Source organism: Trichosurus vulpecula, chromosome 3 (assembly GCF_011100635.1).
Source record: "Trichosurus vulpecula isolate mTriVul1 chromosome 3, mTriVul1.pri, whole genome shotgun sequence".
Lineage (NCBI taxonomy): Eukaryota > Metazoa > Chordata > Mammalia > Diprotodontia > Phalangeridae > Trichosurus > Trichosurus vulpecula.
In genome coordinates this window covers 306,103,159-306,116,342 of record NC_050575.1, presented here as the reverse complement: position 1 = coordinate 306,116,342, position 13,184 = coordinate 306,103,159, and the positions used below count along the sequence as shown (strand labels likewise).

The 13,184-nt window shown below is 44.5% G+C and overlaps 1 protein-coding gene across 1 annotated transcript; it reads right to left on the bottom strand.

The window, feature by feature from the left end:
* Positions 1 to 3,186: 3,186 nt before the first annotated feature.
* On the bottom strand, positions 3,187 to 11,906 carry STAR (steroidogenic acute regulatory protein). Its single transcript, XM_036752638.1, has 7 exons — positions 11,843 to 11,906; positions 9,574 to 9,687; positions 9,106 to 9,233; positions 5,755 to 5,913; positions 4,921 to 5,105; positions 3,784 to 3,877; positions 3,187 to 3,300 (listed from the first exon to the last, which is right to left on the bottom strand). The coding sequence occupies exons 1-7, from the start codon at positions 11,904 to 11,906 to the stop codon at positions 3,187 to 3,189; spliced, it is 858 nt and encodes a 285-aa protein (XP_036608533.1).
* Positions 11,907 to 13,184: the final 1,278 nt, after the last annotated feature.

Sequence of the window (13,184 nt, the reverse complement as noted above, 5' to 3'; positions counted from 1 at the left end):
AGGAGGTGAAATTTGAGGAAGACTTTGAAGGGCAGACTAAGATTTTAATGGAGATAAGAGGAAATAGGATACAGTGTGAGCAGTGGTGTGGAGGTGCGAAAGTAGATTAAAACTAGATTATGAAAAGCTTTGAAAGCCAAACTATTGAATCTGAATTATATTCTGTGGGCAGCAAGGAATCATTAAAAGTTTTGATTGGTGAGGTAACATGATCAGACCTATACACTTGGAAAATAAAACTAGTAATGAGGCATAGGCTAGATTAGAATGGTAAGAGAACAGAGCTATGGAGATTGGAAAGGAAGTGATTGTAGTAGTCTCCGGCAAGAGTTAGTGAGAGTTTGACTAGGATGGTAGCTGCTATGAGGAAGGGATGGATGGAATACTACATACATTACCCTTTATTTCATTTGCACGTGGGCTTTGTTACATTTAGCTGTTGTTCTATACCAAGCTTACCTTCCTTTTTGAGAATTGATAATTAAATGGCAGTTTGCCAGCGTGCTTGAATAAGACCAAATCAGAGGCAAATGTGATTTCCTCTTCTCTCCCTCCCCTTCCCCCAAGGTTAAATCTACTTCCCAAATGGCCTCCCTGACACTTTTTTGGAGCAAAATAAAACAGTCCATCTGAGAGCCCTTGAGCTTGGCTTTGAGACCATGAATTGACTAACTTGGACAGTACACAGTTCTCATGGGATTGTTCCAAAGGACCTGATGGTAGCCTTCAACCTGGGGCTCCCTAAGGATATAGGGGTAAAGTTTTCCCCTTGCATAGCAGTATACCATACTGTACCTATGGGTTCATTGAATCTCCAAGCCTATCTATAAGTAATAGGTATTGCATTACACAAATTTAAAGTCAGTGGTTATTATAAAATGAGTCACTTTTACTTTGACACTCACAATATGTACTGCTTCAGCCACAGGTGGGAATAAGTCCATTGAGGGGTAAAGTGATAGTGTTGGGGAATGAGAGGGGAGGAGGGATTTGTGCTAGTCAGGTCCTAGATCATAGCCCTAGCTTGAAGGACTGAGAATTGGGGTGATGGTGTGTAAAGGAACCCTGAAATGAATTCTTTTGTGGTGGTTTTCAAGTTTGCAAGTTTATATATTGGGCTTTCTTACATTCTAGGGTTCACATGTAGAGAGATCCTGGCTATGTATGTATAGCATTCAAAATGTGTTTGTACTTTGCGAAGAAGGTTATTTGAATGAGGACTGAAAGCTCTTATAGTTCACATTCTCCTAAGGATGACAATTAATATGTTAGGATCAAACAGGATGTTTTATTCCAAACCAAAATTAAAAGTCTTAAAACCATCTCAGCAGATTTCAAGCATAGTTACAGTGAGTTTGGGACACAGCTGAAGGAATCCCTTCTTGAATTCCCATGGTCGTTGAAATGCTACAGTTTTTAGGTATGTTGAAAAACTTGGGCCCATCTCTTTAGGAGTCTGCTCTCCTTTCTCTTGAAACCAGCAATCATATTGCTGTCTTTTCTCGTTTAAGGTTCCTTAGTAGAATTTTTTTTTTAATGAGCAATCTTTTCTACTCTGAAAGTCAGTGTTGGTTACATTCATACCATAATGTACTAGGTAAATGTGAGCCATTACATTCACCTCCCTCTGTGATCTTTGGACTCTGGGCAGACAAGTCAAAAGTGACATTTCGCCCAAGTCTAGTATGGCTGCTTGGCTCATGCTCTTTGGAATAATCAGAATAAATAGTAATAAATACCATCTTGTGTTGTAAAACTTAAAACAATAAATAGCAACATTCCCACTAGTATTTTGAATAAATAAAACCTTTGTTTCCCCATTGTACACACCTTCCATTCTATTAACTATTCCATTCTGTGAAGTAGAGGGGAAAGTATTTGAGAGCAGATTTATTCCCTTCGTTGCCTGAAAATCTTTTTTAACAACAAAAAGCCTACCCTAATGGAGAAGTGTCTGAAACTTGGAAAAAGACCTTGCTACACCCACCTAAAAGTCAAGCACTGATTTATTAATATAGAAATTTTAGCTGAAGAATTGCCAGCTGTGTATCTTTTAGATCTAAACAGCATTTTAAATGATAGGCATATGTTGACACAGATCTACTCTCCTAAAGTCTCCTGAAGTCATGACCCATAAGGCAGAACACATAAAGTTTACTAGCCTTGAATACCTAAAACAAACATTGGGAGATTGACTTTAGAAAGGGGCATTTAGTCCAACCCCTTCCTATCACAAATGAGGAAATTGAGGTCCAGAGAAATGGTAAATTTGCCCAAGATCACAGAACAATTAAGTGATAGAGCCAGGACTTTGAAAGCTGGTCTTCTGGGTGCAAGTCCAGTATTCTTGCCATCACACCAGGAATCATATTCCATTTTCAACTTTAAGCCACTGGGAAACAGCTATATTGATTTGTTTTGGTCAACTTTACCCTGCTTCTCTCTTTTTCTTTATTTCCTTAGCATTCTTATTTCTCTATTCCTATTTGACATTCTTCCTTTTCTTTTAATAAAATAGGCAGTCATGAACTATATTCTTTGGTGTTCATTGTTCATCTCTCACTTGAAACAGTTTTTATAACTGATTCAGGCTTATCATTTAGTTTTCAAAAAAAAAATGGTTTAGTCTCCCTACCCTCCCATCCTGTGGATCTGGCTAGCTGAAGAGGTCATCTTAGCCAAGACCTATTTAAACAGAGGGGAAAACCTAGGCCCACAGACATTGAGTGACTTACCTAAGGTCACACATGAAATAAATAGCAGGCTTAAGATTGAAGTCCAAGGCCTAACTCCAGAGGCAGGACTCTTTGGTCATGTTTTCACCTTCAGTCTCATCCAAGGGGCCAGAAGTCTTTTTAAATGTTTTCAGCAGTTGAGGACTTAGAAGGTCTTGGACTAGCCTCATCCCTGCCTGACCTATTCCAGCACCACCCTGACAGTGAACTTGGAGCTTGTTTTTTGGTGCTATCTGTGGTCTTGGCAAGTTTTGCCCTTATTTGCTATACTATAAGCAGTTCCCTCCACCCTCCCCCCCCACCCCCCAATGCCCTCTCACCACTACTCCTATTCACTGGTCTAGAAAGGAGATTTTACACAGACCCACAGGCTTTTTCTGGCTGGGTTTTCGCTAATCAGTGGACAGGTAACAATGCTCTTAAGGGACTGTTAGGAGCTGTCTGGAGATCTTCAGCAACTGACAGCAGAAGTGGAACTGGAGACCAGGCGCTTTCGAAGGTGGTTCGCAAAATCCACCTGCGTCTGGGACATAACTTGGTTGATGATGGTCTTTGGTAGCCAGCCCTGGATCATGAGACAAGTAGAAAGTTTCCTTTGAGCCAAAGGATCTTAACAAGGAGAGCCCCATGGCCCACCGAGGATAAGCCCTATATCACTATGTGGCATGTTGGAATTCCAGACAGCTATCCTTAAACACCATCTGTGGATGCTACCCAGGAAATCAGGCCAGTTTGTAACACTGCTCCTATAGACCTCATGGCTGCTCTTCTCCCACTAACCGTGAACCTGAAGTGGAAAAGTTTGTAAGGAGAAACCTAAAACCAAAAGGAACCAGCTGCCTAAGACAGGGAAGGGAGGGAGGGAACGAGCATTTATTGAGTGCCTACTGTGTGCCAGGCACTTCACAAACATCTGATTTGAGCCTCACAACAACCCTGGGAGGCAGGCGCTATTCCTCTTCATATTTTGTGGTTGAGGAAACTGAGGCAGACAGAGATTGATTCAGGCAGGGTCGTGCATCATTTCGGGTCTTCCTGACTCACTCACCTTGAGGTCAATGCTGAGCAGCCAGGTCAGCTTCGTCTGAGAGGGGTTTCCAGTCACAGGACGGAGGACCATGCAGGTGGGACCGTGCTCAGCTCTGAGGGATGATTGGAATCAGAGTCATGAGATGAGAACTCCTAGTTGGAGTCTGAGGACCATTGGGATCCTAATAACAACAGCTAGTACATATGGAGTGCTTCCTATGTGCCAGGCACTGTGCTAAGCACTTGGCAAATATTATCTCGTTTGGTCCTCACAACTGTGGGAAGAGGCTGCTATTATCATGCCCATTTTGTTGTTCAGTCATTTTAGTCACGTCCAGCTCTTCATGACCCCATTTCAAAACCCCCCCATTTGGGGTTTTCTTGGCAAAGATACTAGAGTGGTTTGCCATTTTCTTCTCCAACTCATTTTACAGATGAGGAAACTGAGGCAAACAAGGTGAAGCAACTTGCCCAGGATCACACAGCTAGTAAGTGTCTGAGGCAGGATTTGAACTCAGGTCTTCCTGACTCCAGGCCAGGAGCTCTATCCACTGTGGTTACATCAGCACCTGCAACTCCACCACCTCCTGGCTCTTTGTTTTTCTTGGGGTGGTCCTCACTTAACTATAAATAAGCAAATGAGGTTGTTATATTTCTAAAGAGGGTCAGACAAGTTTTGGCTACTGCATGAGACAGCTATAAAAGCGCTGGATTTGGGGTATGAATCTAGGTTTGAATTCTGGCTCTGGGACTTATTATGCCCATGTCAACTTGGGCAAATCACTTAACCCCTCAGGTTCTTAGTTTCCTCAGGTACATAATGAAGGCCCTGTACTAAATTTCCTCTAAGGGCTCTTCCAGCTCTAAATCCATGAACCTCTAGGTTTTGTCCTAATCTCTTTCTACCTTGGTTCCCCTCTTTGGAAAACAGTGGAAAGAATCGTTGTGGGGTTCGTTGTTGTTGGCAAAAGAGGTATTGAAAGGGAAGGGAACTAATGTGGCATGAGAACTTCTTAACAATGTTTACTCAACAGCTATTGCATGTCCCCAGGCCAAGCTATGTCCAAGAATATTAACAGAAGAAATGGTTCTTGGAAAGAGGTCTTAGAAGCTGAGGAGCTAGTGAAGTGGGGTCTTTAAGCCTGATGGCAGTTACCTGATGACACCCTTCTGCTCAGGCATATCCTCAAAGTGGGTAGCCATGCCAGCCAGCACACAAGTAGAACCTCGGCGCTTGGCACATCGCACACTCACAAAGTCTCGGGGCCCCACAATGTTGCCTGGTGTCTCGGCGGCAATCTCGTGGGTGATAATTGTGTCCTTCCCAATCTTCTGCAGGACCTTCTCAGGGACAAAAGAAAATAAGTCACTAGTAAGAAGGAGGGAAGAGAGGAAGTGCTCATTGGCTCAAAGTTCAGAGGATTGTTGCAGATCTCTTCATCATCTCCCCCAAACTTGGCCTCCTACTGCATATAGAGCCTAGTGCTGAGAAATGTAGAAAGTATACAGGAGATACAGTCCAGCCCTGAGGAGTTGGCTGTCTATTAGGAGAAGACATATACACAAATAACTCGAATACTCCAAGGATCCATTAATGTTCCCTCTGCTAATAAAGATTATACATTTTCTATACCTCTGGCTGAAACAGTCACCTTGGTGGTGAACCACTCTAAGCTTAATTGGGCTGGTGCTCAAACCACAGACACATGGTTTTTCCCCTGGCCCACACCCAAAGACCTGCTTGGTAGGACCTACCCCAGCTCCTACTGGTATGTAGCCTCCAAGTAGCCAAGGTTACTTCCATGCCAAGATGAGGCAATGGATGGTTTAAATGAAAGACACAAAATGATAATGCCAAATATCACATAAGTACCTTAGAAAGGTTCAAAAAGGAAACTGAGTTAAAGGGGAAGTTTCTTAGACATGAAAGATTAGAGAAGGAGTTAGCATCTTTGTTGGACTTTAAAGGATAGATAGGAAGATTACTCACTTTAATCTCCTTGACATTAGGGTTCCAGTCACCCATGTCTTCCATTCGTTCCACTAATTCCTCATAAAGCCTCTCCACAGGCTGGTCTACCACCACCTCCAGCCGAAACACCTTGCCCACATCTGGGACAACCTTGCTCAGCACTTTGTCCCCATTGGACTGTTGGAGAAAGACAGGAGAGCTGGAATAACACTTGGGAAGAAACACCTTCCAACCATGGGTTCATAACAATCCCAGACAAGCAGCGTGGGGAAAGGGGATGGACAGGAACAAGAGAATCAGAGAATATCAAAGAGTTGGAAGAGGCTTCAAAAGGTCCTGCAGCCCAAATCCTCATCTAAACAGCATATAAGTCATCATCCACTTGAAGACCTCCTTTACAAAGCAGTCATTCCAATTTTGGACAATTTTAATTGTCAGTTTTCTTATATTGAGCCAAGATAGGGCGGGAAGGCAAAGATGAAGAAAGTAGTGATATAGTATCCTAAAAGTCGTACTCTACTCTGCCTTGATTAGACCATATTGAGGGTATTGTATTCAGTTCTAGACAGCACATTTTAGGAAGAATAATGATAATAATTATTGATAATAATAAGTAATATAAGTACTTAACATGGTGCAGGGCCTGGAGATCATGCCCTATGATCAGCTGAAGTTCAGCCTGTTAATCAAAGACTTGGGGTAGGACATGAAGAAAAGTAACATGGCGCAATGTATAGAGTTTAGGGCCAGGAAGATCTAGGTTCAAGTGCTGCCTCAGATACTGGCTATGTGACCCTGGGCTAGCCATTTGATTGCTCTAGCCCTCAATTTCTTTAACACTGAAATGAGGGAGTTAGTGTCATGATCTCCAAGATTACTAAAGCTCTGATGCTGAAGACTTTCTGAAGGGCTGTCCTGTGGAAAAAGGATTAAATTTGTTCTGCTCGGATCTGGAGGACAGAACAAAGCATAATGTAGAAGAAGTTAGAGGCAGGTTGGGTGTATGAGGCTTTTCCTCTTCAGAGGCCCAATGAGCACTTGCAGGTGAGGATTGTAAAGGGGATGGTAGGTGGGGGCTGGGCTAGAGAGCTTTTCAGGCTCCTTCCAGCTCAGATTGTGTGACATGGAGGCTCATTCCTAATTCTGACTTACCCGGTGATCTTCCTAATCTTCCAGAGAGGAAGGAAGAAGATGCCTTCTCCCTTCTCCTAGGGTAGCAAAGAAGGATGAGATAACCAGGAGGCATGCAAATGGTGATAACATCAATGGCCTCTACAAGATGATGCTAATGGAACTGTGGGTATAGGCACAGCCGAGAAAGCCAGAGTTTGGCCTTGGAAGCTTGCTCACAGAGTTCTTTGAGGGAGAAGCTCTGCATCAGTAGAGGAGATGGTGATTTCTCCTTTCCAAACAGGTAGTTATCATCCCCCAACCAACTAGTGGTGAGGAGTCTGATTCCACATTGCCTAATTAACTAGAGAGTTTGGGAAAGTAATTGATGAAGTCAAAAACTTGATCAAAATTTGCAAAGCCATTCTGGCATAATAGAAACGATAACTACAAGTAGAATTAATATAATTAAGTTAAGGTTTGCCAAGCACCTTGCATAGATTATCTTTGATCCTGGTAATAGCCCCATGAAGTATGGGCTATCGGTGTTGTTTCTTAGTTGGCTGCTGAGAAAACGGATATTTATTGGGATTAACTGACTTGTGTCAGATGAGTGACCTGGTCACTCATCCAGGAGGCAGTAGAGGTGGGGTCCAAACCAGGTCTCTCCCAACTCCAAGCCACCACACCATACTGCCCCTACGAGATTTTAGTCTTTGCTCAGGATTTCTGGGCTGTGTGACTGGGCTCCGTCACTGAACCTCAGAGTCTTCATTTGGAAAATGGAAACATCAGATGCACATCCAGACTGGTATAAGGACAGTTATAAACTTTGTAACTTTCTATGTAACTTTATAAACTAGGTAAAATTTCAAGTGCTCTTGGAATATGACTGATCATTATCCTCCTATCCCCAAATAATGCTTCCACTGGCGATCAAAAAGTTGAGTAGTTTTCAGGGTTATGGGGAGTAGGAACAGCCTTTGGACCCAGGGGAGGCAATCTTAGCCAATCTTAACCAGATTTACAGGACCGCTAATTCTGGCTCTACTAGTCAAGGGAAAGCAAGTGTTCCCCATTGGTAGAATCAGCAGGAGCACACAAGCAGCATGATGTTACAGGAAAAAAAAAACAACACAGTTTGTGGTCAGAAGACCTGAGTTCAAGTTCCCACTCAGCAATTTACTGTATGATCTCAGGCAAAGCTGTTTTTACCTCTCTAGACCTCAGTTCCCTCATTTGTAAACTGAGGATTTATTCATTCAAAAAGCAAGCATCTATTAAGCCATGTGCCAGACACTGTGTTAAATACTGGGGATACAAAGCACCTCCCCGCAAAAAATAAGTCCCAGCTCTGCCACTAACTAGCTCTATAACTTGCCCTCTCTAGGTCTGTTTCCCGATCTGTCAAATGACATTAGATCATGAGTTCTTAATATTTTTCGTGTCATGGACTTCCTGTAGAATCAGACTCCTCACCACTTGGGGGATGATAACTACCTGTTTGGAAAGGAGAAATCCCCATCTTCTCTAGTGATGCAGAGCTTCTCTCTCAAATGCTTTTTAAAAAATTCATAATTGAAGAAAATGCTAAATTTCAGCTAGAGCCTAGTGAAAATATATGATTTTCCCCATTCAAGTTTATGGAACCCCTGAAATCTATCCAAGATCTCCCTGAAGAGGATCTTAAAAATGGATCCAGAGACCCCAGGTCTCTGGCCTAAATGATCTATAAGGTTCCTTCCAGCTCTAAATCCTGAGGCCCACTATGAAACCTGCGTTTCAAATCTCAGGTCTACCATTGGGACTTTCCAGTCACTTCCCTAAAAGTGACTTAGTCTAAACACCCATTTTATAAAAACCAAGGCCCAGGGAAGTCAAGTTATTAATCACATATCATACAGCTAGTAAGGATCAGAGTTGGGATTCTAACCTGGGTTCTCTGAATCTAAATCCAGTGCTCTGTCCTCACCAAACTGCCTCTGTACATCTAAGGATCACAGAGCTATAAGCTCCTTGAGGTCAGCAATTGTCTTTTGGCCCTTTTTTGTATCTCTAGGGCTTATCACAATGCCTGACCCTTAGTAGGTGCTTAATCAATACCTGGTGACTTAACTGAGGTGAATGGTACCATTAGTGCTCTAGGAGCTCAGGAGAGGTTATCCTTAATGAGGGGAGAGGTGGGAGGGGTTTCAACCAGGCTTTGAAAATTGCCCATAGGAAAAAAAGGACCAAAGGCTTCCCTGTGCACACTCTTACCCGCTCAGTCTCACTCTTCCAACCATCCTGATTGCTGAGAATGCCAAGGGCTTTCTGCATGGCCTCCTCCCCCTGACGTAGATAGGCCATGTCCTGGTCGCTGTAGAGGCTTTCTTCCAGCCGAGAGCCTGGAGATTATAGGCAAAGTGGCCTCTTAAAGAAGGCAGAACCCCAGTGATCTTCCCCAGGTCCCTTGCTTCCAATTCCCATTAGCTTGAATTGTTCTATTTTCTGAAGCTTCAACCTCCTCCAAAGAGTCAGATTCCAACATTCAAGTAGGGATAGACAGGCAACAACAAGATGTGAAGGATGCTGGGGCAAGGGGTGGGTTGATTAGTTCTAGGGAACCAGCTCGTCATCTTCCGTGGTCAGAGATCCCACAAGCACAGGGAAGGGGTGGGATGCTGGATTAAGTCTTGGGGGCCTTTTCCCTACATCTGGTGAAATTTCCGAAGCCCCAGCACTTACTGAGCAAGGAACTCCGGCGGCGGACCTGGTTGATCCATGCGCTGGGTGTTGGGCTTCCTAGTGCCCTCTTGCTCAGTTCCTGGCTGATAGCCATGATGGTCTGTTGCCTTAGACCTTCAGAGAAGAGGAGAGAGAAACAAGAATGTTAAGGCTGAGACAGATCTCAGACATCAATATAGCTGATATTTACACAGGACTTTAAAGGTTTACAAAGTGCTTTATTTCATTATCCCATTTGCCCCTCAGAACAACTCTCAGGTAGGTTGACAGACAGGAGACTGAGGCTCAGAGAGTTTCAGTGACTTGTTTAGGATCACAGAGCTGGTCAGTGTCTGAGCCTGGATTCATCCTTTGATCTTCCTTACTCCCACTCCAGTGCTCTCTCTTCTCCTGATTCAATCTCTTTCTTTTATGAATGGGGAAATAGGCCTAGGGAGGTAAGGTGACCTGCAGAAGGACACATCTTCAGGCTTCTACCTGGTCTCCACTGGTATCTCCACTATACTAAGACTAAGGAAGAACCAGCACAAACTACAATCTTTTTTTTTTTTGAGGCAATTGGGGTTAAGTGACTTGTCCAGGGTCACATAGCTACTAAGTGTCTAAGGCCGGATTTGAAATAGACTATAATCTTGAGTAGCTCAGCACTTGGCAGCAGAGGACTGGACCAGATATTGTCTGGAGATTCCTCTTTCAATCTCAGATCTCGCTGGGCATGAAGCCCAATGGTTGGGATCAAGGGTCAAGTGAAAACCAAGACAAATCTAAGTGAAAAGGACATTGAAAGCCAAGAATTTCCCTCCACCTCTTCAGGAGCAGAGTTTGGATAATGAACTTAATGGGAGATTGGCTCCTTGGATCTTGAGATCCTTCCAGTCAGAGCAGCTATATTTCAGTGACAAAGACTCAAACTGCCTGTGGCTGGTTTTTCCACAATATCTCCCTCTTGACTACCTGTCCAAGCATCTCTGTGATTCTTTCTGCCTCACCTCCCTCCCATCTTCATCCCTGTCTCCCCATCTCCCTGAGATTACAAGCAACCAGAGTAGCCTTGCTATCTTTATAGACTGAAGTTGTTGTTTAACGGTCATCCACAACACCCTTGAAGTTCAGGGACCCAATCACTCCCGGAAACCAGAATCTGCACTTAGACAATCTGGCCCCAAAACTGAGACACTCAGGGACGAGCACGGACAGAGGCTGTAGATTCTATTAAGATGACCAGGCAATCCTTGCCGCTCGTGCCTTTAGAGAGAGGTAAGAGAACGTAAGGGCAGAGAGAGGGGAAAGCTGTCTAAAAGCAAGGGAAAAGTGAATCTTCTTTCTTCAGCTCAGGTGTCTCCTTGGTTTGAATACACATACACACACACACACACACACACACACACACACACACACCCCAAATCCTGACATAGGAAGGCTTGCAAAATGCTTTGCATAGGTTATGTCATTAGCACTTCACAGCAGCCCTGAAGTAATCCACATGCCTCTCCATATTCCTGTTTTGCAGATGAGGAAATATAGGTGAAAGGATTTGCCTATGGTTACACAACTAGTAAGTGCCTGGTGTAATATTTGAACTCAGATCCAGCTTTCTTTCCTGCTTTCCCAAATTATTTTAGTCTCTGGTAGTACCTTTCTCCTACCTCTCCCTGACATATCTCCCCTGAGGTGGGAGGGTTGAGTTAGTAGTGGGGAGAGAAAAGTGATAAATCTACCTCATTTCAGAAACCCCATTGATGGACCTCCAAAATCTACCAGGTGACCAACTTGGGAATCATATGGGCCCATTCATGGCTCCCATATTATCTCCCATATGGATCAGGTCTGAGCCAGACAGAGGCCAGCCACTTCTGGAATGGGAACCAGTGCATGGAACCAAAGGTGGGCATTTAAAGCTAATACTCCTACTCCCCACCACTGGCATCATCTTTTTTCTATCTACTGCTCTCCTCCTCCATCTTCTTCTCCCTCATTCCCTTCCTCCTTTTCTCTTCCTTCTTTACCTATATTTTAGAACTGACAATTTGCTTCCTTCTTCAAATCCTCCTTGACCACCCCCAGAAACACTCACATACATGGGGAACTCCCTCCCTTTATAAAGAAGGAAAGTGGGGGTTGGTGAAATGAAGTGAATTTGCAAAAGCTGTTTGGTGTCACAGTCCCAGGTTATTGACTGTAACAGTCAAGTATGCTTGCCAATGCACCCTAGTGTCTAAAAACCCCAGGTCCCTCTTAAAAGGTCCCAGCCCCAGCCCAGAATCCTCACCCTTCATGTTCCGCAGATGTCTGTAGGAGCTTCCAGCACACAGTTTAAAAGTAGCCAGAAGCATTGTTCCCTGAGGCAGCAGGGGCAGCCACAGCTTTCTCCGCCTGTCAAGGTTTGGCCTCCCCAACCGGCAGCTGCTCTTTGGGGCCCCTGGGTTCTCCTCCTTAAATGCCCACAGCTGAAGGTTGCAGCACCATCAGGAGGAGATAAAGGGGCTATCATTCACGGAGGGAAGGAAGGGGTCAAGGACAGAGAGGCATTGCTTCACTGAGATGCTTAGGCAGGGAGGGTGGAGGGAAAGGGGAGGGGGCACCCCGGCAGCTACAACTTCTGCTTGCGGCTGTGGCCAGGGAAGTGAAAACTAAGGGAACTGGAACCAGGAGAAGCAACTAAGATCAAGTCTGGAGGTGTAAGCTAGTCACCCCTGCAGGGATTGTGTCTCCCAGCCCGAAGGCTAGTGGCCCGCGGCCAGAGCTGGAATGCTAGAGCTGGAAGAGACCTTCATATAGGGAATGTTAGAAACAGAACAATAAAGCTGGAAGAGACCCAGATAGACTCTATTCCATTTTATAGATGGAAAAACTGAGCCCCAGAGAGAGTAGGTGGCTTGCCTGAGGTAAAAGCTGGTCAGTTATAGAGTCAGGACCTTCTGCTTTCTGGCTTGCCTTCTTCCTAATTGCCACTCGTGTGCTCTTTCTATACCAGATTCTCTCCTGCCTCTGGAGATTTCATTCATTCACTTAATCAATACACACTTATTGAGCTCCTGCCACGGACAAGGCAGTGTGGGGCAGGAAAGTACATTGGTTCTGGAGCCAGAGGACATGATTTCAATGTTGCTTACTACTTCGATGACCTTGGGAAAAACACTTATTTTGGTGGGGGGTGGTGGGGGGTGGTGGTGGTAATCACATGTTGCTTACTGGTTGGATGACTTTGGGAAAGACACTTATGGGGGGGGGGGGCAATCAAGGTGAAGTGATTTGCCCAGGGTCACACAGCTAGTTAAGTGTCTGAGGGCAGATTTGAACTCAGGTCCTCCTGACTCCTGGGCCAATGCTCCATTCACTGCGCTGCCTAGCTGCTCCGACATTTATCTTTCCTGAGCTCCAGCTTTCTTAATTGAAAAATGAGGGAAGTTGGACAAGCTTGACCACTAAGGTCCCACCCGGCTCTAGATCTCTATAGCCCCTATGATCCCAAGGTCCTGTATTAGACCTCAGCTTTCTGCATTTACTCCTCTTTGGTGGGAACTTATCCTTCCAGGGACTTGGGAGGTCCAGAGTGAAACTCCCAGGGATAAACAGGACCTCATTTCCTCAAACTCCTGAAGAGGCAAGGG

Excerpts from the sequence above, each read along its gene's own strand:
- STAR (XM_036752638.1), bottom strand. The coding sequence starts at position 11,906 with ATGCTTCTGGCTACTTTTAAACTGTGTGCTGGAAGCTCCTACAGACAT. Across the intron at positions 5,914-9,105 it reads GGAAGAGTGAGACTGAGCGG|TCCAATGGGGACAAAGTGCT; the intron begins GTAAGAGTGTGC and ends TTTCTCCAACAG. Across the intron at positions 5,106-5,754 it reads CTAATGTCAAGGAGATTAAA|GTCCTGCAGAAGATTGGGAA; the intron begins GTGAGTAATCTT and ends GTCCCTGAGAAG.